The sequence below is a fragment of the Erinaceus europaeus genome, chromosome 18, assembly GCF_950295315.1.
Source record: "Erinaceus europaeus chromosome 18, mEriEur2.1, whole genome shotgun sequence".
NCBI classification, from domain to species: domain Eukaryota; kingdom Metazoa; phylum Chordata; class Mammalia; order Eulipotyphla; family Erinaceidae; genus Erinaceus; species Erinaceus europaeus.
The window spans coordinates 45778015-45805362 of record NC_080179.1 but is presented as its reverse complement, the minus strand read 5'-3'; the positions used below and the strand labels follow the sequence as shown (position 1 = coordinate 45805362).

Sequence of the window (27348 nt, the reverse complement as noted above, 5' to 3'; positions counted from 1 at the left end):
AAATATGTCATTGATGTGAAAATTCTGCAAAGTTTCACCAATGCTTTCTTATATAAGTTTTAGTTTCTGCAGGCTGGGAGTATGGATTGACCTGTCAATGCCCATGTTCAGAGGGGAAGCAATTACAGAAGCCAAACCTTCCACCTTCTGCACCCCATAATGACCCTGGGTCCTTCCAGAGGGACAAAGAATTGGAAAGCAGGGTCAGGTGGTTGCGCACCTGGTTGAGCACATGTGTTACAATGCACAAGGACCCAGGTTCAAGGCCCCAGTTCCCACCAGCAGGGGGAAAGCTTTATGAGTGGTGAAGCAGTGCTGCAGATATCTTTCTGTCTCTCTCCTATCTCTCCCTACCCCCTTGATTTCTGGCTGTATCTATCTAGTAAATAAAGATAACAAAACTTAAAAAACAAAGGAAGTATTTTAGAAAAAAAGAATAAGAAATCTTTCAAGAAAGGGGATGGGATATGGAACTCTGGTGGTGGAAATTGTGTGTAATTGTATCCTTCTTATCCTATAGTCTTGTCAGTGTTTTTATTTTATAAATAAATAAAATAGTAATTAATTTTTTTTAGTTTCTGGTCTAATATCCAAATCTTTGATTCCCAGATTCTCAAGTTCAAACAAGACTTATGCAAAGGACAAAGAAAAACATTGGAAACTTCTAGAGAAAGGGAGAGAGAGAGAGAGACATAACTACAGCACTATTATGTCCTCACCATACTTCTCACCAGGAGAGAGTGGAATGGATCATTCACAATTCTAAAAGGTAAGAGTTGTCAGCCACAAGTAATTTACTTTATAATTATCACTCAAGTGTAAGGGAGAAATAATGACCTTCTCAGACATATAAAATCACATTAAATCTACCATTTCCAGGTCTGTATTAGAAGGCTATCCAACCCAATTATAGGTATTCAGCTAGAAACATAAAATTGAAATATACTTTTAAAAAAAAATAGGAGTACCACAAGAAAAGAAGAAACCAAGAAATACAAAACCCCAAATAAGGTGATAAACAATAAAACACAGCCAGAAATATAAACAACAGTACCTTAGGCAACCACAAAATATAAAAGGAGAGGAACTAATGGCTAGAAGCGTATAGTTGAATGATGATGAGACCAGCTTAAATCGGTTCAGTGAATTGAATCCAATACTCATGATAACCACAAAAGAAACAAACAAATGGCAAACTACAGTAGACATTCCCAAAAGGAAAACATGAAGAAATTGAGAAAACCAGGTCCCTCTTTCTATGAACTCTGCTGGTGAGATTAGACCTCAGATAGAACAAATGGCCAAACAGCCAGTGACAGGTGTTAGGAACTCAGATTTGGCTCCCTGGTTGTTGTGGGAATTTGTTTTGAATGCTTGAATTTTTACTGGTGGTTTAATATGGTTGCTCCAGTTTTCAGGTGGAATGAGGTTACTCTGGAGTTATTTGTGATCAGTCAGAAGGACACAGGAATTTATTGTCAAGCTCAGGCAGAGTCACCAGGAGAGGATGCCACACTTGGCTGGAGCTGCAGTTCCTCTGTCTCTTGTCTAATAAAGCACTTTGAGTCACTTCAGAATATCACCACTTGATAAAAATTAGAGCTACTGTGACCACACATTTAAGTGGTCCAACTCCACTATGTGTACTTTATTAGAACTGTAAAGCTGAAACCTGTCTATAAAATAGCAAATGAAAGAATGACAAGGGCCATGGGACTGGGCAGTGGTACACCTCATTGAGAGCACATTATACTGCACAAGGATCCAGGCTTAAGCCTCTGGTCCCCACCACAGTAGGGAAGCAGTAGAAGCAGCACTGTAGGTCTCTCTCTCTTTCTTTCTCTCCCTATCCCCCACCTTCCTCTAGATTTCTCTCTGTCTCTTTCCAATAAATAATAAGATAAAGTATTTATTTTTTATTTTTTTATTTAAGAAAGGATTAATTAACAAAACCATAGGGTAGGAGGGGTACAATTCCACACAATTCCCACCACCCAATCTCCATTTCCAAACCCCCTCCCCTGATAGCTTTCCCATTCTCTATCCCTCTGGGAGCATGGACCGAGGGTCATTGTGGGTTGCAGAAGGTAGAAGGTCTGGCTTCTGTAATTGCTTCCCTGCTGAACATGGTCGTTGTCTGGTCGGTCCATACTCCCAGTCTGCCTCTCTCTTTCCCTAGTAGGGTGGGTCTGTGGGGAAGCGGAGCTCCAGGACACATTGGTGGGGTCTTCAGTCTAGGGAAGCCTGGCCAGCATCCTGATGACATCTGGAACCTGGTGACTGAAAAGAGAGTTAACATATGAAGCCAAACAGATTGTTGAGCAATCATGGACCCAAAGTTTGGAATAGTGGAGAGGAAGTGTTAGGGAGGTACTCACTGCAAACTCTAGTGTACTTCTGCTTTCAGGTATATATTTTGCAGTAGTTTATGGATATGTGTGAGCATATGCTCTCTCTCACAGAAACTGGTGTATATCTAGGTTTTGGGACTTTGTTAGAAAGTGAACCACCTGAGATGAAATTAGAGTATACTATGAAAGGAAAGGTCTCACCTGAGTAATGAAGCTGAAGGGTTGTCATTCCACATCTGAAGTCTCTGGACACAGTCTGAAGTGAAGCATGTTGAGGTGGCAATCGTTGTGTTGGTTAGGTTGTGATTGGCAGATGCAATATTATTTGATATGGATTGGGAGAGGCATATGGAAAAGTGGGCCCTATCCAATGGTTCCAGGACTGGGGGAAGTAGAGGCTCTATAGTGAAGATGTGAGGTTCCTGCTGTCTTAGGGTTCAAAAAGACAATCTATAGTTAATGTTATCATCACATTATTTGGTAATTGCGTTAACTTTGAAAAGTCCTTTTGTTAGAGTTTGCTGTACAGTACCCAGTATCTTGTATATAGCTGTGCTATTAAGATAAAGTATTTTTTAAAAAAAGGAAATAGGTCTCATATGCAAGTCAACCACTTCATGTTGTTGAAATTGGGCTAGAGTTAATAAATGAAATATAGCTAGGATTATCTATAGGGAACACAGAGAAGGAGGGAATGTTGAAACTGAGCTAGAGTTAATAAATGTAAATTGGTAATTAAAAGATAGGTAGGCCTGGACTCCAGCAACCTGAAGGCAAACTGCTGATGTAGACCCCTGAGGCGAGGTCAGAGGTCATAACAAAAGAAGACATCTCCCGCTGGAGGCACTGTGAGGTATCATAACAAAGGAAGACACCTCTGGAGGCAGGCAAAGAAGATAACCACAGGGCTATAAAAAGGACCCTCACTTCCCTCATACATATGTAATAGATAACCATAATTGTAACACTGTCATGTGCTTTATCACATAAGCCATGCATTCTGAATTATATATAAACCCTAATAAGACTTAGATAAGGGGTTGAGCACCCAATACATCTGTGGGGTCTCGGCCCTAGCCCCTATCCCAGGCTAGTAAATAAAGCTCTTTATCTTTACATCACCCTGGTCTCTTGGTGAATTTCTTGGATTACCGAACCTAACATTGTAGTACTCAAGGGAAATCACCAGATCTGTATTCTCAGAGATAAAACTATTTGAGGTCATGAGCAGGACTGAGGTCAAGCACAGTGAAACATTTAAGTGATGACAAGAACAGACTGGGAGTCTACCATTGTTTTGTGGTTGGTGGGATTTGCTTTAATGTTTGTACTTTTTTTTTTCTAGAATAAATTTTTCACATTAGTTTTGACTTCTAGTACATTGTGTGAAAAAAAAAACTACTTATCTTGGTTACTCACTCTTCTGCTTCTCAAGCAACTGCCACAATAGCCTCACGTTAGTGTGGGTCCTGCATGTAGAAAGATTAGCTTGCATCCTTCAAATTATCATTATTTTGTGTCAAAAGAGATGAATGTCGATGACCTCTTAATAGATCCTTCTCAGATGGGGTCTTAGCCTCATCACTATGGACTGTTGCGCAATGACTCCAACCAGGAGACATTTATTGAAACCAGAGCAGGAAGAACTCAAAAAGAAATTTGGTTCATACTCCCAGCAGGGATAGCATAATGGCTGTGCAAACAGATATTCATGCCTAAGGCTCCAAAGTCCCAGGTTCAATCCCCCGCACCACGATAAGCTAGAGCTGAGCAGTGCTCTGGTGTTTCTCTTTGTATGTGTGTCTTTCTCTGCATCTCTCTAAAGACAAAATAAGTAAAATATTAAAAAAATAAAAGAAATATAAAATTAAAATACTAAAAAAAGAAATCAGAACAGGTGGCAGGTGTGCTTTGTAAAGAATTCCTCTTTTCTTAAAAATTATATTTATTTTCCCTTTTGTTGCCCTTGTTTTTATTGTTGCTGTTGTCATTGTTGGATAGGACAGAGAGAAATGGAGAGAGGAGGGGAAGACAGAGAGTCGGAGAGAAAGACAGACACGTGCAGACCAGCTTCACCACCTGCGAAGCGACTCCCGTGCTGGTGGGGAGCCAGGGGCTCGAACTGGGATCCTTACACCAGTTCTTGCACTTTGCGCCACGTGCGCTTAACTGCTGCGTTACCGCCTGACTCCTTAAAGAGTTCCTCTTATGTGAACATTTATATTAGAGTACTAAGTTAGATTAAACTGGGCTTACTCCAATTTGACTAGAAGTCATTTCAGCTTCAAATTCTGGTGTCTTCACTTTCTGATCACACAATTTGACACACAGAACAATCTGCTGTGAGTATTGAACAATATGTGTGAATGTCTAGCTCAGTGAGGGTCATCTAAGCAAATCCAAGATAGCAGGAAATGCTTTTCCAGGTTATTGCCTTTTGCTGAGTGGTTCAAAGAAGTTGAACAAGTCACCAAGGCCATATGACAAGTTGGTAAAAAGAATAGAGCTTGGGGGCCAGGTGATGTAGGGTTCACAGGTTATCATGTGGGAAGACTGGGATGGTCTCCACTTCTAGTGGAGTAAGCTTCATGAGTGGTGGAACAGTGTGGCAGGTGTCTCTTTTCCTTCTCACTCTTCCCTATTTCTATCAGAGAGAAAAAGAAAAAAAAAGTCTGCTAAGAATGGTAGAGTCATGCAGGCACTGAGCCCTAGAGATAACCCCAGTGGCATAAAAGTGGGAGAGGGGAATGCAGGGGAGATAGCATAATTATTATGCAAAGATACTCTCATGTCTGGGCCTCCAAAGTCCCAGGATCAGTCTGCAGCACCACCAGCATAAGCCAGAGTTGAGCAGTGCTCTGGTAAAAGAGAGAGAGGGGGGTGGGGGTGGTAGTGCAGCAGGTTAGGTTGACTTCTCTCTGTTGTATCCAACAACAATGACAGAAATAACAACAACAACGTAAACAACAAGGGCAACAAAAGGGAAAAAATATATTCCAGTAGCAGTAGATTCATAGTGTAGGCACCAAGCCTCTGCAATATCCCTGGAGATGAGAGAAGGAGAGGGAGAGGGAGAGGGAGAGGGAGAGGGAGAGGGAGAGGGAGAGGGAGAGGGAGAGGGAGAGGGAGAGGGAGAGGGAGAGGGAGAGGGAGAGGGAGAGAGAGAGGGAGAGGGAGAGGGAGAGGGAGAGGGAGAGGGAGAGAGAGAAATAGAGTGAGTTTGGGTCCCAAGCCTATTTGACCTCATAGCCAGAGATATCACAGGCTTGCTTCAAGCATGGTAGTACTTGGTAATCAGCTCACAGCATTTTCCAGTGAGCCCCCTGCCCATCCCTATAAATGAAGACCAGTCTTGGTCAGAGCTGAGCTGCCCAGGCAGGATCCTCAACAAGCAAGAAACTTTGTTGGGGGACTTCCCTTTCCTCAGGGGGAGCCCCTTACCGCTTCCACTATCTTCTGTTATCCACCCCTAACGACTCTGACTTCAAGCTGACAGCTGTCTCCATTGCCTTCCCATTCTCACCTTTTCACTTTTCTGTCCTGGCTTCAGCTCCTGGCCTTCTCCAAAGTACTGACTTCCTGAATGTTGAGATGATGGGCCCCACTGGGAACCTGTGCCTTGTGGGGTACTGTTAAGACTCACTTTCCCCAGTTCCTGTCCCCTTTTGCTTTCTGCCATAGCAGAGTTCAGAGAGTGGCTCAGCCATGGTCACCTCATTGCCTCTCCCTTTGTCCCCTCAGCTCAGGTTCCAAATGACCCAAGAGGTGGGCTGGCTAAACAGCCCAATTGGATTGTCCGTTGCTTTACCATGTGCACAAGCCAGGTTGAAACCCAGCCCCCACCACTCTGAAAGAAGCTTCAGTGCTATGGTCTCTTTTAGTCTCTCTCTTTGCTTCTCTCTTTTTAAAATTATTTATTTACTATTTATTAGATAGAGACAGAGAAATCAAGAAGTAAGGAGTAGATAGAGGGGAACAGAGAGAGAGAGAGAGCTGCAGACCTGCCACAGTACTTGTGAAGCATTCCCCCCTGCAGATGGGGACCAGGGGCTTGAACTGGGTCCTTAAGCATGGTAACATGTATACTCAGCCAAGTGTGCCAACACTTAGCCTCTCTATCTAAAAGCAAAGCCAAATGGGCTCAGAGGCTTATGGCTTCCTGCTGCCATCCCAGCCATCCTACCTCTGTTAGGCTGCATTTCGATCTCCACTGCTTGAAAGGCCTTTGCCTCCCCACCTTGCTCTCTGCACAGTCTCCCGGTCATCCCTGCAAACCAGCGCTAACACTAAAACTTGCCTATGCAGCCCCACTCTTGTCCCATGTGATCTTTCACTGGCTCCACTTACATTACAGTACTTACAGTGTACTTACAGTGGTGGCTGGAACTTGGCTGCATCCACAGCCACATACACTCCCACACCAGACCTCAAACTCCTTCAGGGCCATGGTCATCGGCTTCATATCCTGACACCCAGGTTTCATAGTGTGTCCATCTACTGTCATAGCAACATGGCTTCAGTGTTCTCCATGGGTCAGGTACCACCCCAGACACCTGGAAAGATATAAGAACTTTAATTTGCACAACCATTGTTTTACAGACAGGGCTAGGAGACATATCCTGGCACCCAACGTGGGGCCGGACCTGCGCAACTCCCAGATAAGTGAAGACTTTGCCTACCTATGCACTATGGTCTTCTCTTCTGCTTATGAAGAGGTTTGCCAAAGCCTCTACTGTTTCATCATGAGACAGTTACTCTGTCTCTGGAACATTTTGCTCTGGGCCACACTTTGTTTCCCTGACCGGGAACTTTGGTTTCTTGTGACCCTAATCATAGAACTTGGGAGATGCACTGAGATTTCTCCTTGGACTTTCTGGATTCCCTCTCCCATGTTTCCTGAGGAAAAGGACTACATTTTGCTCCCGGCCACAGTTTTGTTCTTTATGACCGTGATCGTAGACCTTGGGATATGCATGGGGATTTCCCCTGGGACTTTCTGGACTTCTTCTCGAATGTTTCCCATGGAGAAGGACTACTTTAATTTGAGGGGCATTCTCGAGTACCCTGGCAGTCCCCAAGAATGGAGACACGTGGTTAGTTCTACTCTCCTGATTGGATTCTTTCTTTGATGGGAAGACGCTTTTAAAAGTAGATGCCTGAAGCAATACAGCAGGAACAGTCAGAAGCACCCTAAATGGAATTTTGAAGAGCTTTTTGGACTACGACGCCCTCTGGGGACTCTTGGTGCTACATGGTGAGGTCTGTTTCATAAGAGAGTGATTTGAATGAATGAATTTTTGTTTGACACTGACTTAAAAAAAATGCTGGACGCAGCCATGATTTCTAGAGACATCCAGAAATAATCCAAAAAATTGTTTTTTTCCTCCTTTGATTTCTTTTTTTATGTCTTGGCATAAATCTGAAACGTTTAATCCTGAAACGGTATAAGTTAGGGGTGGGGCAGATAGTGCAATGATTATGTTAATTATTCTCATGCTTGAGGCTTTTAACCGTGGTTCTTCTGTTTACCTTTCCACATTTTATTGAGTTTAAACTGTTTAAACAACCTTAAAATCATACTAGAAAGGACTTCCAATTATAATGTAGTTATCAATTATAGTAAACTTCTATTCTGCTACAAGTTTTGTTTGACAAGTAAGTGAATTTCAGCTGTCAAGTCTTCACATGAAAAAACATCTACTCAAATGGAATTCCCGGAAATCCATTTGGAACCCTGTTCTCTGACATCGCCCACAAGATGGAATGACTACAACACACCCCCAGAAACCAATGATGTGACCTGGCATGACCTGAAGAAACAGATTCACAGACTCCAAAGCTCACTCTCTACAGAAAAGCAGAATTCTGGTGGCCGACATTCCCCATCGAGACAGACATGCAGCGTTTCATCCCTTGGCATTTTCTCCTGTGGTCAGCTACTTTGGACTGACACCTCCATCGGACTTACTGGTACTCGCTGCTGTGTTTCTCAAAGACTATCTTCAGCCAATTGCCTTGGGACTTTATAGACCATGTCCCCTTGCCTGCAGGCTCTGTCCCCAGAATCAGAAAACTCTTCCTCCTTATTAGGTTATGCCCACAGAGGCAGGAAACGCCCTTTGAGGCAAGAGATGCCCCCAGAGGCATGAAGCACTCCCAGAGGCAAGAAATGCCCTTTCACCTGCTAGGCCTTGCCCTTTGAGGCAAGAAACATTCCCCTTGGCATCACACTGGTTATTGCAGTTCGCCTATTTTGTTTTCCATGTCTTATGCCAGTTCTTTTGAAAATGCCTGTACGATATAGGTTTCTGTTCACCCCACATTCCTGATACTATGGCCATTAGTTAAAAAGAAAGGGGGACTTGTTGGTATGCTTCTAAAAACCCCTTCTGTTTCATTGGTTTAATCCCCCCTGCTTAATACTATTCTACTTACATAACCACTGCATTCTATTTACATAACCGCTGTTAACAAGCACCACGCTCCCTCCAGGGCATTGGTGGTTCAGTGATAGAATTCTCGCCTGCTCCGCCCCCTCTCCTTGTCATACCCTAATTTTCACCAGTCACTTTTCTCTCCACCCTCTCTGCATCGCATCCTGTTCCCACCCTACTGGGCTAGTATATTTATAAGGACAAGATTGTTTGTAGTTGTTAGTTTAGCTTAGGTTGGTATAGATTGTGCTGTGTCCTGTGTGAATAAAGAGATACTGCCTACAGCTCAACCATGAGTCCTTGGTCGTCTGTTACCCACCCGTGAAGCCAGCCCAGTGAAAACAACAGCCCATGACTTACTAGCTTTTGCCTGAGCCTGACATCGAAAGTTTGATAAAGGAAGAGAGTAGCTCCCAAATATGGGAAAAGTATATAAATATTGTAGAGCCCATCAATTTGATCTGGGGTCCATATTTAACATAGGAGCCTATGTGACCTCTGTATCCCTGTAAGTTTTAGTTCACATTTATGTGGTCACGAGTAGAAACATTCCAGGTTGCACAAATTTCAGGACCCATCTTCCTTAGGTGGTAGGTAGAGTATGTTATCCAACCTCCCTTCAGAGGATGGAACATTCTCTACCATTGTTGATCCACACTGAAGGCAAGGTCCTATGGGGGCCCTCAAAGGGTCCATTATGTTGTTTCTGATGTTTCAACAGTGGAGAGAGGGATCTATTTGAGGTCTAGGCCTCTCATGGCTATGTGAAAATCCTAGGACTCCCCAACTAGGGCCCCAGATGATGGGGTGGCCTGGTTGTGACTAAAGAGCCATCATTAAATATGCCAGTCTCTTGCCCTTATTCAACTTTTGTAGTCCTTACTTTGACAAGATTAGCGTTGGAGTGCTTATGGGAATTGTAATAGGAAGTAGGTGAGGAGCGTATCTAGGTCTAAGTAGAAACTATTTCATTAGGTATTTTAAGGTGTCTTTTTAGGTCTTTCTACTTGCTGCATTTATTGACTCACTGCAGAATATTGTGCACTTTTGCCCTAATTTATGGATACATGTGTGCATATGCCCTATCTCATGGGACCTGGTCTATATCTAGGTTTTTGGGCTTTATTAGGAAGTGAACCACCTGAAATGGAATTAAGGAGTCCTATGAGAAAGGAAAGGCTGAGGGGTTGACATTCCATGCCTGACATCTCTGAACACAGTCTAAAGTGAAGCATGCTGAGGTGGTACTCATTGCACTGATTAGGTAGGTTAATGATTAGTCAATATTTTTTTCTGCTTTACATCGTAACTCTTTTCCAGCTACCAGTTTCCAGATGCTACCATGATGCCAAATGGAATTCCCAAGGCAGACAACCCCATCAATGTATCCTGGAGCCTCTCTTCCCCAGAGCTCTGCCCCACTAGGGAAAGAGAGAGACATACTAGGAGTATGGCTCGATCTGCCAATGCCCATGCTCAGTGGGGAAGCAGTTACAGAAGCCAGACCTTCCACCTTCTGCATCCCACAATGACCCTGGGTCCATACTCCCAGAGAGATAAAGAATAGATAAGCTATCAGGGGAGAGGATGGGATATGGAGATCGGGTTATGGGAATTGTGCAGAATTGTACCCCTCTTATTCTATGGTTTTGTTAATGTCTCCTTTGTTAAATAAAAAAAAAAAAGTATTGTCTGGGTAATACATTGCTGCTGCTACACGCCCCAAACTCTGTGAAATGAAGAGAAACTGTAAGGGTCCAAGCAGATCAGAGGAGGGAGATCTCTCTGATCTCTGGGCTGGGGAGGTCCTGGTACAGCATATTAGGTCTGGGCTGATGACAATGGGGAAAGCAGTCAGCACCTGGAGAGACACCCTCCCCATCTCCATCCAGCCAAGCACTCCCAGGGACCATGGAGCAAAGGCTGCTTTCACACCTGAAACTTGCCTCCAAACCACCTTGTCTACTACCTTCCCCTCCCCCCAATAGCTATACTAAGCAAAAGTGCCACGTGTGAATATCCTTTTTTAAAATCTAATATAACTAATTTTTTAATAATCTTTATTCGTTGAATAGAGGCAGTCAGAAATCGAGAGTGGAGGGGGAGACAGACAAGAGAGGAAGAGAGACAGAGAAACACCTGCAACACCACTTCACCACTCACAGAGCTTTACCGCCAGCAAGTGGGGACCAGGAACTCGAACCTGTGTTCTTATGCATGTAACATGCCTTCAACCAGGTGCACCCCCAACTGGGCCCCTTAATCTAACTGAATTTTATTAGTGATGTAATTATTTTTTATTGCCTCCAGGATTATTGCTGGGGTTCGGTAGCTGCGCTACGAATCCACTGCTCCTGGAGGTCATGTTTTCAGTTTTGTTAGCCTTTTTTTTTTTAAATTGTTATTATGATTGTTGTCATTGCTGTTGGATAGGACAGAGAGAAATCTAGAGAGGAGGGGAAGACAGAAAGGGGGAGAGAAACATAGATACCAGCAGACCTATTTCACTTCCTGTGAAGTAACTTCCCTGCAGGTGGGGAGCCAGGGGCTCAAAATGGGATCCTTCCACCAGTCCTTGCGCTTTTCTACGTGTGTGCTTAACCTGCTATGCTACTGCCCAAGCCCCATAACTATGTTTTTCAAAGTTATATTATAAAGGCATAGTTGCACACCACCCACACCCACCACAGTTCAGAGTCTTTGAGATAGCTTGGCTAATTCTTCTTCATCTTCAACTTCATGTGTTTCCTTTATCTATATTACATACATGTGCAAAACTGTTGGATAGTTGCCTTTCACCTCCTTACTCCACTAAGTGTATGAACAGCCACCCCCCACTTTGAGAAACACCCAATCCTAGATCATGTCAGGAAACATCTTGCAAACCCAGAAGTCAGAGCCAAAGGGAAGTGCTGCCTGTCCATCAGAGCCAGCCGTGGTGGTTAAATGGGAACAAGCCCTCCCCAAGTGGTTCCTCTTGCGGACCACTTTTCTGCTGGCTCTGGGACTTTGGCCACCTATAAAGTGGAGTGATGGAAAATAAGGAAATTCTCAAGGAAGAGGAATTTTTGGTGAGATCTAGAGAAGCCACGGCTCTGGAACCAACCATGTTCTCTACCATGGAGACCTTTGAAGTCCACGGTAAAGTACCTCTCTCCAGTCACGGCCCAGAGATGTAGCTTTTCTGTTGGCAACTTAAGACTAGACAGTCAAGAGAAATTCCAGGTTTGCATCACAGACACTCTAATTCTCTTCTGGAGTACTAATAACTGGTGCTGTCTCTTTAGCAGGTAGTTATTTTATTCTGTCTACCATTCCTCTAAATGGCATTTCAGTTTTCCCTCTTAGATTGCTTGTTCATGCTCCTCCTTTTTGTTAGTGACTTACTCTGGTATGTGTGTTCTGTGATGAAGTGGCAACGCCAAATGAGAGCCCACTCATCTAAGGTCTGACACTTAAGGACTAAAATGGAGTCCTTAAGAATGGTTTTTACTTGATGCCCATAGTAGCCGACGTATTCCCTCCTATTCTTGTTGGTGAGGTTACAGTCACAGTTCATGTTTAACATGCTTTTCAGTGGACTCAGGTTTTGGAAATTTCATCAGTTCTTTTTGTGAGGATTACTGGTTTGCAGTATATATAGTTGTGGGTACATGTATAAAGTTTCTCAGTTTTCTGCAAAACAGTTTCACCCTCAGCCTAGGTCCTCCATCCCCACCATGCACAAGGACCTAGCCCTCCCTCCCACCCCAGGTCCTTTACTTTGGTGCAATACACCAAACCCCAGTCCAAGTTCTGCTTTGTATTTCCCCTCTGTCCTTATGTCTCAACTTCTGTCCATGAAGGAGATCATCCCATATTCACCTTTTTCTTTCTGGTTTATCTCACTTAACATGATTCCTCAAGTTCCATCCAAGATGAGGTGAAGAAGGCGACTAATCATTCTGAACAGTTGAATAGTATTCCACTGTGTATATAGACCTCTAACTTACTCAGCCACTCATCCTTTGTTAGACACCTGGATAGCTTCTAGGTTTTGACTATTACAAATTGTGCTGCTATGAACATAGGTTTACACAAATCTTTTTGGATGGGTGTGTTTGGTTCCTGAGGATATATTCTTAGGAAAGGAAATGCAGGGTCATAGGATAGGTCCACTTCTAACCTTCTGAGAGTTCTCCAGACTGCCATCCACAGGGGATGGACCTACTTACATTCCCACCAGCAGTGTAGGAAGATTCCTTTGTCCCCACAACCTCTCCTGTGTTTGTTGATTACTTTGGTTTTCTGAAGAGGCTCCATATGCCAGTGGTTCTTTGCCCTGAAGGTCCAATAAAACTTTAGGTCTTTCCTTAAGAAAAGTTTTGTGAGGGTGGGAGCTAGATAGCATAATGGTTATGCAAAGACAACCTCATGCCCAAGGCTCCAAAATCCCAGGTTCATTCCCCAGTTTCCCCAGCATCTCCTTAAAGGAGAGTTGAGCAGTGCTCTGGTAAAAAAAAAAAAAAAAAAAAATCCTGTAACATACTTTCCCCCACCTGACCTCCTACTACGTTGTAGCACAGCTTCAACAAGAGACTTGCCTCTGAAAACTATCTTTCTGAGGTGTGTATCTTTTTACCTTCTTGGAAACAATAAACAGGTTTTTTGTTTGTTTTGTTTTGTTTTTCTCTGGTTTGAGTCTTCCTGTCTCTTTCCCAACATTTCTGGTTTCCCTGGGCAAGTTCTTGCACATCTGAGGATATAATTTCACTAGACCTCTCATCTCATGCTCTTAAGAATCTTAGGCTTTCCCATTTTTTGTTTTATGGTGTTTCACGCAATTGGTTTTTTTGTTTGTTTGTTTTGTTTTTCCTGAGAGATCAGGACACCACTATGTCATTTTATTTGACACTGGGGATGGAACCCAGGGCTTCATGCATACTAGGCATGTTTGCTATTGCTGAATCATCTCCCCAAACTTCTCATGAACATTGAATCTGCTGAGCAGACTTCTTTACAGAGAAGACTGCAAGTAGCACCTTAGGATTTTTTTTTTTTAAATCTATGACTTTTATTGTTGTTTGCTTTAAGTAACACTAAATATCAGCTCTAAGCTATCCCTTCCTGTTGTTCCGATTATAACTTAGAATAGTCTCCTAATAGAATTTAACCCTGGAGTTTATTCTAACTCAGCTTGATTGACCTGACTATTATTTCATAACTTTTGTTCTTTGTCATGTTACTATTTCTAAGCAGTTTTTTTTCAAATGTACAACTTTACCCTAGTGCCTAAAAAAAAACTTTTTGTTATGAAATAATTATAAATTGACAAGAAATTGCAAAACCTATCCAGGGAAGTTGTAGTACAGTTTCTCTCAGGGACAAAACCTCATATAGGTGTAGCATGACATCTCAGCCAGGAAACTGATACTAATGGAACTCGTGGGGCTTATTAATTTCATTAATTTTATGTGTACTTATTTTTGTGTGAATATGATTCTTTTTTAAATAAATTCTTAAAAAATTTATTATCTTTATTTTATATATTGAATAGAAACAGTGAGAAATCTAGAGGGAAGAGGGTGATAGAGAGGGAGAGACAGAGAGAAACACCTGCAACATTGCTTCACCACTTGCAAAGCTTTCCTCATGCAGGTGGGGACGGGGGCTCAAACCTGGGTCCTTGCACATTGTCACATGTGTGCTCAACCAGGTGCACCACCACCCGGTCCCGTGAATATGATTCTTACCAATTTTATCATCTGTGTATATTTGTGTGACCACTCCTAAAATCAAGATGCGAAACTGTTCAATCCATTAAATCCTCTTTCATACACTTTCTTGATAGTCATGTGCAACCCTCTCTCCCCACCAGCAACTGCTGTCCTTGGACAGCCACTAATCGGTTGTCCATTCTACTATTATTTTTTAAAATAAATATACATATATATTTATTTATAAAAAGGAAACATTGATAAAACCATAGGATAAAAGGAGTACAACTCCACACAATTCCTACCACCAGGTTTCCATATCCCATCCCCTCCCCTGACAGCTTTCCTATTCTTTATCCCTCTGAGAGTATGGACCCAAGGTCATTGTGGGATGCAGAAGGTGGAAGGTCTGGCTTCTGTAATTGCTTCCCTGCTGAACATGGGCATTGACAGGTCGATCCATACTCCCAGCCTGCCTCTCTGTTTCCCTAGTAGGGTGGGGCTCTGGGGAAGCAGAGCTCCAGGACATATTGGTGGGGTCATCTGTACAGGGAAGTCTGGCATCATGCTAGCATATGGAACCTGGAGGTTGAAACGAAAGTTAATATACAAAGCCAAACAAATTGATGAACAATCATAAATCTAAAGGCTGGAGTAGTGCAGATGAAGAGTTGGGAGGGGAGCCTCCATTTTGTAGATAACTAGTAGGCATATTTCAGTTATATTCCATAGGGCCTGTGGCTATACTAGTTTTGTTTTTTTCCCCTCTCCTAAGCCTGAAATTTGATATGCAGGTGGATCCAAGTTATTGTCTGGGGAGATGATGTCATGGCTGGAAAAGGAACAGAAAGCTGTATCAGGGAAGGGGGCATATATATTGTTGACTTTAAACCCCATCGATCTGATGTGATCTGGGGCCCATATTCAGCTTGGGAGCCTATGTGACCCATTCTGTTATTTTATCTCTCCCTCTCCCCCCCCCTTTCAAAGCACTGCTCAGCTCTGGTTTATGGTGGTGTGAGGGATTGAACCTGGAACCTTGGAGCCTTAGGCATGAGAGTCTGTCCATATAACCATTGTGCTATCTCACCCACTACCTATTATTTTATGATTAAAGAATATTATGTTATGTAATTACAGAAAAAATATTCAAATATTGGCACACGCGCACACACACATACACACACACACACACACACACACACACACACACATACACACACACACACAGTAGTATTCTCTTCAGGTCCATCCAAGTTGTTATATGTATCAAGAGTCAGTTCTTTTTATTGATCAGTATTATTTTATGATGTGAATGTACTACAGTTTGTTTAGTCCAGTGAAAGATATCTGGGTTGCTATCAGTTTTTGTATTACAAATAAAACTGCTATGTATAAAGAAGTTGTAAGTCAGTGTTGGGGAGACAGCATGATTATGTAAAATATTTTCATGCCTGAAGCTCTGAGGTCCCAGGTTCAATCCCCAGCACCACCATAAGTCAGACCTGAGCAGTGTTCTTGCATCTATCTATCTATCTATCTATCTATCTATCTATCTATCTATCTATCATCTATCTATCATCTCTGTATCCCTCTTTCACTAAAATAAGCATATTTTTCAAACAAGTTGTAATCCTATTTTTTAAATTGCTCTGGGGTAAATGTCCGCAAATCCAGTTGCTGGACTATAAATGCACTTTTAGTTTTACAAGAAATAGTCCATTTTTGCTATGCAGATATCACAGAGCCCCATCAGCAATGTTCTCCACTGCCAGTTTCCTGTGTCCTTGCCAGCAATTAGTATTGCTGCAATCTTATCTGTATCCTTCTGATAGGCGTGTGATAATAATGATGTGAAAGTAATAACCTCATTGTGATTTGCATCTTTGTAATTCATTGCTGGTGATGTTGACTGTCTTCTTAGGAGTTTATTTGTTGTTTGTGTATCCTCTTCGGAGAGATGTTTCTTTGTGTCTTCTGTCAATGTTTTAATGGGATTGTTTGGTTCTAACTGTTTTGTTAAGATTCTTTATGTATTCCAGACACAATTCATCTGCCAGGTGTGTGGTTTGCAATATTCTCTCCTAGTCTGAACTTTGTCATTGCACCTTTTAAACAAAAATTTTTGCAAAGTAAAAATATTTCATCCTATTAAGTTTCAGTTTATGTTTTTTTTTTATGAATTGTGATTTTGGTGTCAAACTAAGGACTCCTTTTAAAATTTTTTCTTAAATTATCTTTATTTATTAAACAGAGATAGCCAAAAGTTGGGAAGGGAGGGGAAGAGGGAGAGAAAGAGAGATATCTGCAGCCCTGCTTTATCACTTGCAAAGACCCCCCCCCCCCCGCACGCAGGTGAGGAACAGGGGCTTGAACCCCGGTTCCTTGCACATTGTAACACCTACACTCAACAAGGTGGGCCACTACCCAGCCCCTCAAATCTAAGAATTCTTTTCCTAACCCTAGGTCCCAAAGATTTTCTCCTATTCTTAGTTCTGAAAGCTTTATAGCTTTCCATTTCATGATTACTGTTATTACCTTTTTTGAATTGATTTTTAGTATGACAAAGTTTGTTTTCCTAGCCTGTCTAATTGCTCTAAGACAATGTGTTGAAACTGCTGTCTTCCTGAATTTAATTATTTTCATAAATTTGTCAAAAAATCAATTGAATTTATTTGTGCGGATCTGGTTTCATTCTTTATTCTATTCCATTGAGATATATATATTCCTTCTTAATATCAAACTATCAAACAAAAACTGTAGGGTTATTATAAGTCTTAACTCGAAGTAAAGTTATTCCTTACATTTTCAGGATTTTTTTTTCAGTCATTCTAGGATTCATACCATTAGGAAACTGTGTTGGGATATTGTAGGAATTGTGCTATACTTACAGGTCAGTTGAGGAGAGCTGACATTGTTACCATGTTCAGTTACAACTGTGAACATGCTGTGTCTCTAGATTTATTTAGGTCCCTGTGTGTTCTTCGGATAAATATGTAGCAGCATAATTTTTCAGTCATTTGTTCTAATTTAATTTTTTTTAAGGAACTTTCATGCCTTTCCCCATAGGGGCTAAACCAATTTACATTCCCATCTAGAATGTACAAGGGTCACTTTCTCTTTGTACCCGTGCCAACACTGATTGGTTTTGGTCCTTTTGAGTTAGAGCATTCTCTTGTGTCTGAGAGGATATCTCATTGTCATTGTTATCTTCATTTGTGTTTCCTTGTTAGTGAGGAATAATGAACAAGTTTTTCACATATGACTTTTCTGGTAAAGAATCTGTTCAACTCTTCTGGTCATTTTTTTGTTTGTTTGTTTGAGATGGGTTGCTTTTTTTGTTGTTATTGCTGAGTTTTATAAGTTTTTTCTGTTCTATATTTCTTTATTTTTATGTTTTAAAAAAGTTTATCTAGGCACCAGGCAGTGGCCCACCTGGTTAAGCATTAATTACAGTGTGCACGGACTCAGGTTCAAGCCCCTGGTCCCCACCTGCAAAGGGGAAACTGTGCGAGTGGTGAAGCAGGACTGCAGGTGTCTTTCTGTGTCTCTCCCTCTCTGTCTCCCCCTCTTGTCTCAATTTCTCTCTGTCTCTATCCAATGAAATTTTTTTTTTAAGTTTATCTATTTCATGAGAGAGACCAGAGGACTGCTTGAGCACATGCAGTTCCAGGGACCCTGGAGATTCATTCATACATACTCATTGAACCACCACTCCCCAACTTCAGGGCAATTTCGAACTTTGCCTTCTTGTCATGGCTAAAGTGTATTGGTCGTTCTTCTCCTCCTGCTGCTTCTTCTCCTTCTCCTTCTTCTCTTCCTTCTCCTTCTTCTCCTCCTTCTCTCTGCTTTATTCAATAGACTAGAGAGAAATTGAGAGTAAAGGGGGGGAATAAAGAGGGAGATAGAAAGATAGACACCTTCAGACCTGCTTCACCACTTGTGAAGCATTATGACCTGCAAGTGGGGAGCCAGGGGCTCAAACCCAGATCCCTGCGCTTCGCACTCTGTGCACTTAACCCCATGAGCCACCGCCCACTCCCCTATTGGTCATTCTTCAGTTAGCATCTCAGCACTTTGAAATTTCAGGCAGATGACAGAGCTTTCAACTACGGATCGTGAGTGACCCACTCATTGACAAAACCTGCTTGCTTGGAACACAGTGTTTGAGAGGTATAGCCAGAGACCAAGTACAACATAAATTCCTTTTGCTTTTGTCAATAGTTTCATCTCTCTCTGGTTAGTCCATCAGAAGGCAACCCATTTGGATTCTGTTGTGCACAGGAGAAATGTACTAATCAAGTTTAATAATATGATCTTAAATTCATAGAAAGATAACTGAGAAAAATGTCCACTTGGGTGTAGGGAGATAACACACCCAGTTGAGTCATGAAACATTGGAATCATTTTGCTATTTACTCACCTTACCATGCCTGAAGTGCTGGCTTTGAGCCTGAGCACCAGATTGGAGCACGAAGGGAACTCCATGAACGGTGAAGTGCTACAATGGCATCTCTGTCTGACTTTCCCCCTCTCTTTGTCCTCTCCTCTCTGTCTTCTCTCTCTCACTCAAAAATACTTTAGAAAATTGGACTGAGGACACAGCTCAGTATATTGTTCATGTGAAGGACCTATGCTCAGTCCCTAGGCTATTTGTTTTGTGAGCTGTTACTAAGTCTTACATACTAGCTTTAGAATATACTCCTTTCTATAACTATATGTGGCATCTTGGTCATATGTTTTTTCCAGAGTATAATTTTTTATAAAATATTTATTTATTTATTTATTTATTTATTTATTCCCTTTTGTTACCCTTGTTTTATTGTTGTAGCTATTATTGTTGTTATTGATGTCATCGTTGTTGGATAGGACAGAGAGAAATGGAGAGAGGAAGGGAAGACCGAGAGGGGGAGAGAAAGATAGACACCTGCAGACCTGCTTCACCGCTTGTGAAGCAGCCTCCCTGAAGGTGGGGAGCTGGGGTCTTGAACCGGGATCCTTAAGCCAGTCCTTGTGCTTTTCGCCACCTGCGCTTAACCCACTGCACTACCGCCCAACTCCCCCCAGAGTATAATTTAAGTGGTTTGACCCTGAAGTCTATTTGTCTAAGTTCAGGAAAGGAGAAGAAAAGAAAAATCAAGTCCATCTAGGTATATGCATTTGTAAATTTCTGCAAATAAGGGGGTAGGGGTAAGAAGAAGGTCTTGGGATGTTAGAACCTCAGAGACTTGAGGGAAGATTAATAATAAAGACTGAGAAGGAGAAGAGGGAAAGAAGGAGAGCCATTTACAGCCATGTTCCAGTGCTTGTGAAACTTTCCCCTTGCAGGTGGCGATGGGAGACTTAAACCTAGGTCCTCAGACGTGTGCCACAGCCCTACCCATATGCATAGATTTCCATCTCCTTGTGATAGGTGTCTACTACTATATAACTTAAAAAAATGAAAACTTCTGTGACACTTTTGTTGGAGGGCTAACAAATGAGAGGTTATTACAACATGGGCTATTTGGGTACATAATATCCACAGTACGGATGAAACACGGAACTCTAGTGGTGGGAATTGTATGGAATTGTACCCCTCTTATCCCACAGTCTTGTCAGTCACTATTAAATCACTAATAAAAAAATCCATGTAGTAAAATAAGCAAAAGGGGAATTGGCTATACCCAGGATGGCACAGGCCACAGTGCTCAAGTGTAGCTCACCAACATTCAGCCACACCACATGCAGTTCACAGGGGAAGTGGCAGGCTGGTTCCGGGGAGAAGGTGCAGGCAAGCAGAAAGAAGAGAGCCATTACTACCAGACACTCATATACATAACTTCCTCTACATCCACAATCCCTTGTGGATTTACATACATCTATTATATGTTTTTGACTTGATGTCAAGTTGACTGTCAGCCATGTGGTAATTACGTTCATGTCCCAACAACCAAAGCTCTAGCTTTAGCTTATGGCAGTGTGAGAGATTGAACCTAGGACCTCAGAGCCTCATATTTCTCCACAGTCATGCAGTAGGTCCTCAGAACCTCTTTCATCCCTGATCTCCAATCCTTCCCCCACCTCTGCCACCCCCACTCCAATCTTTGGATCTGTTACAATAGACAGCAGCTGGCTTAAGTTTCTTCAGTGACTTCACCAGGGAACCTATACTCACACAGAGAGGTGCTGGACACAAGTCCGGGGGCTCTAGTTTTCTCTCTTTTGCTGCAACCACCTTGGCCCTGGTTGTGTTTCAGATAAAAAGCCCAAGAAGAGAACTGGGAGGAACTGCTGCATCGCCATAGTGGCCACCTACCTGATCCTGCTCTCTGCGGGTGTGGGAATGCTGGCGGTGCAAGGTAAAGCCTCCTTGGTCCTGCAGTCCTTCCTGGAATATCAAACATGGCCTCTCTGACTCAGGACTTGGGGGAAAGGAAGAGAGCCTGGGGCACCACTGTCCAACTGCTGAGAGAGTTTCCAGCCTCTTAATAGCCACCTTGATGGGGGTCCAAGACAGGGAAACAGAGAAGGGAGAGGAAACACACACACAACGATTCAGGCATGAGCCTGTGTGTGCATCTGAAGCCCACTGGTCTGCCATGTGTGCCTTACACCGAGGATTTCCAGTTCTGAGAGAGAAGGGGCTTTGTTAATCAGGGTGTCCTTTTCCTTTAGCATGGCTTTACTGTCAAAGTGCTCCCAGCTTACTTGTTAGAGTTGTGAAGCGATTCCATCTGCAGACATGGGAGTCACTGGAGAGCATCTGCCCCAGGTTCAGCTGCCAGGAAGCCATGTCATACGCATATACAGCTCACACCTGAGAGCCAAAACAGCAGAGTCTCCCCTGTACGGAGAGTGAGGTATGAAATGGATACGTCCACGCAGGATTGTTCTGTGTGCTGGTAATGACCAAGTGTAGGATGCACATGTGTGAGATAAAGGGACAGCCGTGTCTTCACACAGAGTCCTTGCCCCACATGAAGATCTACAGAGCCACATGTACATCACACAGGAAGGTCAGGGATGTGCTCCAAACCCTGGGCTTTCATGAGGCCACTCAAGGAATGCCATGGGATGGGTGTGGGTATCCAGTTATGAACCTGCAGAAGCAGCTCTTGGAGAGCCTCTTCGACAATGGAACACTGGCTGCCGAGGGCATTCCATCCTTCTCCTTGCTCCGGTCGGCACGGCTCCCACACCAGGCTGGCAGCACCAGCAGGCTACATACCCTGCAGACCCAGCTCAGCCAGGTCTGCAGCCAGCAGGAGCACCTGCAGCAGCAGGTGGATAACTTCACTCGGAGTCCAGGTTTGACCCTGGGTTAGGACTCTTCTGGGAAGGATGGGGAGGAGGAGCTATTTGTCCATGGGCAAGGGAATCTTTTAGGTCTGAGTCTCTTCCCAGGCAAGAGGGCAGGGGCACTTCCAGAACCCTATCCTGGTATGGGATCTTAGGGGCCAAGATGTAGGATCAGAACAGCATGAAGGAGAGTGTAGACAAAGATGTGAGAGGTGATAGAGTCAGGAACACAGGAACCAAGGCCCCTGTCCAAGCAGGATGAGTGTTAAGTCTTAGTGTGACCACTGAGATCCATATACTGGAGTAGCCAATCACAGGTCAGTCTGAGTAACAAAAACTTCAAACCAGTGGGGAATGTTTAGAATGAGGGAGGGGGAGACACAGAGCTTGGGCTGATTCCCAGCAAATATTGGCCTATGGGTGGGAAGAGTGTAATGGCGGCCACCAAGGCAGTCAGTCCAATTTGGGGAGTTTGAAGGGGAGAAGACAACTAACTGAACCACAGGGACACAGTGGCTGGTCTGGTGGGGCTGTGTGCAGAGGTAGAACCGCCTGAGGAATCTCAGCACCTCCCAGGGATCTGGAGAGCTCAGGTGTAAACTTCAAATTAGAGCTTAATACCAGGCTCTTTCCAAGGCCTCATTTCTAGAAACCATGCAGGTGTCTGGTTCCTGTTGTCCTACACCTATGTCTGTCATCTGCCTGAAGCCTCTGTCCCTCACCACAGTGGCCTTGGCGGTGTGATGTCCCTTGGGAGCTTGGGGGTGCCACCTCAGCTACACTCTGCCCCTTTCTTTTGCAGAACTTTTCAGAGTCAAAGGAGAACGAGGTGCTCCAGGTAGGCTTCTTTCCATCCTTCCTTCCATGCTGCCTGCCTTCCAGTCTCACTAGGGGCTTCTTGTCCTGTGCCTCTCTGCACCTCCCCACCCGATGCTGACTTCCTTTCCATTGACTTCTTTTCCCTGGCTCCCCACAAATCCCGTGACCTTCTCCCACCCTGACTGTGTGTGGACTGCCAGCCTCTGAGCGTTGAGCCTGTAACCCTCCTCCCATCCCTGGAAATCAGTCTTCCCTGAGGCTCTGAGCTTCCTAGAACAATCCCCAGCCCCATCACAAGCCAAAACTGAACAGTGCTCTGGTAATAAATAAATAAGTAAATAAATAAAAATAAATATTATAATTGAAAAAACTGAAAATCAATGTATGCTACATTATGGGGACAAAACTGGCTTATTCTTATTTACTTATTATTATTATTATTTATTATTATCTTTATTTATTGGATAGAGACAGAAATCAAGAAGGTAGGGGAGATAGAGAGGGAGAGAGAAAGAGACATCTGCAGCCATGATTCACCACTTGCAAAGCTTTCCCTCTGCAGGTGGGTACCAAGGGCTCGAACCCGGGTCTTTGAGCACTGTATCATGTGCGCTCAACCAGGTGCGCCACTACCCGGTCACGTTTTTATCATTTTTGAAATTATATTTATTGATTGGATAGAGACAGACAGAAATAGAGAAGGTGGGGGAGATAGAGAGGGAAAGAGACAGAGAGACACCTGCAGCCCTGCTTCACCACCTGTGAAGCTTCCCTCCCCCCTGGCAGGTGGGGACTAGGGGCTCAAACCTGGATACCTGATCATTGTAACATGTGGACTCAACCAGGTGCACCACCACCCGACCCCCTGTCTTATTATTTCTCAAGTGAGATCCAGATCACACTACTGATCTAAAGGGTGGTGGAGGCAGCCTTGTGTAGGGGCTGGAGTACAGACTTGCAAGACTGGTGCGCTGCAGGCAAACATGGGGTCTGCCACTCTCAAACTGGGGCCTTGGGCTACTCCTTTCACACTTCTGAGCTGTGCCTCCTTTTGCCCCATAAAGTCATAGCATGGGGGTAATGAGACGGGCCTGAAGAGCAACAAATGTCAGATGCTTGGCCTGCATCCAGCTCAAAGCAAGCACTCAACAATCTCAGTGCGGTGCTTACCCCTGCTGGCTTTGTAGTTGAGCTACTACTTGGTGGCCCCCAGACCTCCCCAAATTACTCTTCTCTCTAAGAAGATGCTCTACCTGTCAGAATCAGTGGGTAAGCCTTGCCCTGACCTGTCCCATGTGAGCACCTGCACAGGGGGAAACTGCATAAGTCATGGAACAGTGCCATGGTCTCTCTCTCTCTCTCTCTCTCTCTCTCTCTATCATTCTCTCCTCCACTTCTCACCTTCTATCTAAAAAAATTGAATTAACTGGGGTCCAGGCAGTGGTGCATCTGGTAAGTGCAAAAGGACCAACACAAGGATCTGGGTTCGAGTCTCCCAACTCCCCCCTCCCCACCTGCAGGGGGGAAGCTTCACAAGAGGTGAAACAGGTCTTCAGGTGTCTGTTTTTTTTCTCTCTCCCTCTCTATCTCCTCCTGATTTCTTAATTTCTTTCTATCCTAAAAAAATAAAATAAAATAAAAGGCTACTAGGAGCGGTGGGTGGATTTGTAGTTCAAGTACCAAGCTCCATCAACTGCAGGAAAAAAACAAAATTAACTACTTAATAAATTAATAAATAAAAGAAAAGATTCCTTTGAAAATAGTAGACTCATGCTGGCACAAAGTCCCAGCAAAAAAATTAAAAAGCCTGGTGGGGAAAAAACAAAACAAAACAAAAATAAGGATGGGGGGGTAGATTGCATAATGGTTATGCAAAGATACTCTCAATCTGAGTTTTCATAGTCCCAGGTTCAATCCCCAGTACTACCTTAAACTAGAGCTGTGCTCTTGTGAAAAAAAAAAAAAAATGCAAGGGAGCTCATAGAATCCAGCCTCTCTCTGTCTAGCTGCCCCATTATCCTTTCCCTCCTTGGTCAGGCTGTGTCCTGACTTCCTTTTCCTTCCTTTTCCCTTCTAGGACCCCAAGGCCCCCCAGGACTAAAGGGAGAGGCAGGTAAGTAGCTGAGCCTGAGGCCTCACCCACAGCAGGCAGCATGGAAGCTGCTTCTGAAGGCCCTGAGCTGGCTGTGAGACCTGGACACACCGGGGTGTGGGAACGACACGGAGAGGCCACTCAGGTGGTGCAGCTGCTCCAGTCTCTGGCCGCCCCCTGTGCTCTGGGAGTGCACACCTGACTCTGACCCTAAAAGATTCCCTCAACTTTCTGATCTCATTTTCTTTGTTGAGTGGGGGTGAGAGAGATTAGCTGGCCACTGACAGATGAGAGAGAGAAACAACAGGGCTTGGGAGAGAAAAGATAGTGGTTTATGTAAACGACTCTCATGCCAGAGGCCCCAGAGGTCCCAGGTTCAATCCCTGAGACCACCTTAATCCAGCTCTGCTCACAGGGATAAAATAAGGGGATCAGGTGGTGGTTCACCCAGTTAAGCACTCATAGTACTAAGCACAAGGACCTGACAGATGAGAGAGGTGCGATGCTTCACAAATGGAGAAGTAGGTCTGCAATTCTCTATGTTTCTCTCCCCCACTCTGTCTTTCCCTCTCTGTCTCCCACTCCCCTCTCAACTTCTCTCTGTTCTCCCCAATAAAAATGGAAGAAATGGAGACCAAAACAACAACAACAAAAAAAGGATAAAGTAATTAATGCTAGCATGAACAAAATCCCATGTTCATTGCCTATGTTTCAGGAAATAGCCTAGACCTGCCCAGCTGGCTTACACGTGGCCTCAGCTTGGCTGGTCAGACACTGTGGGGAAAGAGCTCAGGAGCCCTGCAATGGGAGGCAAGACCCCCACCAAGGCCAAGATCCTCAACTTTTTAGTCTGCTCACTTTTGACCTTGGCTCTCCAACTTCCAGATCCCAGCAGGTGGGGTTTAGGCTGCTGGGCTGTAGAGATGCGAAGATGGTAAGACCTCACTAGAGAGAAAGCAGAATGCAGCGTGGGAGGTAGTGCAGGAGATAAAGCTCTGAGTTGTCTCACACTGGTATTTTAACTTGTGTTTCCTTTATACCCAGTAAGTTCAGCATTTTTTGTTAATTTGTTTATTTATTTATTTATTTACCAGGGCACTGCTCAGCTCTGGCTTATGGTGGTGCAGGGGATTGAACCTAGGGCTCTAGATCCTCAGGCATGAGAATCTCTTTGCAATAACCACTGTGCTATCTATGAGGTCCTCTAAGTTTGTTCCCTGGACCACAGGTGCCAGAGTGATGCTCTGGTTCTCTCTCCACTCCCATTCATAAATAAATCCTTTTTTATAAAATTGGGGGGGGGGGGTAGAGGGCTGGGAGGCAACACAGTGGGCTAAGCACACATGGCACAAAGCACAAGGGCCGGCATAAGGATCCCAGATGGAGCCCCAACTCTCCACTTGCAGGGGGGTCACTCCGCAAGCGGTGAAGCAAGTCTGCAGGTGTCCATCTTTCTTTCTTCCTCTCTGTCTTCCCCTCCTCTCCTTGTGTCTCTCTTTCCTACCCAACAACAACAACAACAGCTATAACAACTACAAGGGCAGCAAAAGGGAAAAAAATAGACTCCAGGAGCAGTGGATTCAAAGTGCAGGCACGAGCCCCAGCAAGAACCCTGGAGGCAAAAAAGAGAGAGAGAGAGAGGAGGGAGGGAGGCAGACCAACAACTCCATAAGCCTCCAGGCCACTGAGGCAGAAAAACAAATACCACCAGTTATGAAAAGGAAATAGCTATCTTTGCCTTTTTCGAGGAACTCATATTTGGGAGGAACATAGCAGAAGGGACCACAGAGAATCTCTTGCTCTATTTCAGGAAGGAAGTTTTCTGAGGAGGAAGAGAAGGGTGGGCAGAAGTGGCGGGAGAGTTTCTGGGGCACCTAGAAACACACACACACAGATGCATATACACTTGTGTATTCACACACACATTGATATGTACACACACATTGATATGTACTCACACATTGATATGTACATATACACATTGATATGCACACACACATTGATATGTACACACACATTGATATGTACACACATTGATATGTATGCACACATTGATATGTACTCACACACATTGATATGTACTCACACACACATTGATATGTACTTACACACACACACACACACACACAAACATGAACTTATACTCCATATGGAACTCTCATTCGTAGCTGGGCAGATACATCTGCAAGATGCTGGGTCTCCCTTCTTCCTCCTTTCTCCCATAGAGGAAGAAGAATGAGATCTTGGAGCAGACAGAGCTATGCAATCCTGTCTGAAAGAACAAGCAGGAAACCCAAGGTGCTTAGTCATCCCTGGAGGAGAAACTGTGCCTCCTCTTTCTAGGACTCTGTCAACATTCACTTCATGCTTCTCTGGCAGAGGGCTCAGCAAGACCATGCAGTCTCACTTGTCAGGGCCAGACCCCAACTGGAGTACACACACACACACACACACACACACACACACACCCTCAGTGTTTACCCCTTGGGTGTGCATCCCAGAGTCCCTCTTTATTTCCCAGACCCAGTCTCAGATAAAGAAATGCAACACAGGGGGGTCAGGCGGTGGTGTACCACATTAAGCACACATAGTACTAATCGCAAGGATCCACTCAAGGATCCCGGTTCAAGCCCCGGGCTCCTTACCTGCAAGGGGGATACTTCACAAGCAGTGAA

General features: G+C 43.9%; 1 protein-coding gene and 1 long non-coding RNA gene across 3 annotated transcripts in view; one reads left to right on the top strand and one right to left on the bottom strand.

The window, feature by feature from the left end:
• Positions 1-4774: 4774 nt before the first annotated feature.
• Positions 4775-11584, bottom strand: LOC132534325 (uncharacterized). Its single transcript, XR_009546049.1, has 3 exons — positions 11471-11584; positions 6724-6904; positions 4775-4995 (listed from the first exon to the last, which is right to left on the bottom strand). It is a non-coding gene; the product is annotated as an uncharacterized LOC132534325 (long non-coding RNA).
• Positions 11585-11731: 147 nt separating this feature from the next.
• MARCO (macrophage receptor with collagenous structure) overlaps positions 11732-27348 on the top strand; it is a 38490-nt gene continuing 22873 nt past the window's right edge. The window contains exons 1-5 of one of the 2 annotated variants that reach the window (XM_016188886.2): positions 11732-11926; positions 20721-20822; positions 21556-21771; positions 22565-22600; positions 24659-24694. In XM_016188886.2, coding sequence (XP_016044372.1) covers positions 11818-11926; positions 20721-20822; positions 21556-21771; positions 22565-22600; positions 24659-24694 — 499 coding nt within the window. In that variant the 5' untranslated portion in view covers positions 11732-11817. The remainder of the gene's footprint in view (positions 11927-20720; positions 20823-21555; positions 21772-22564; positions 22601-24658; positions 24695-27348) is intronic. The other variant, XM_060178007.1, reaches the window with a different exon arrangement.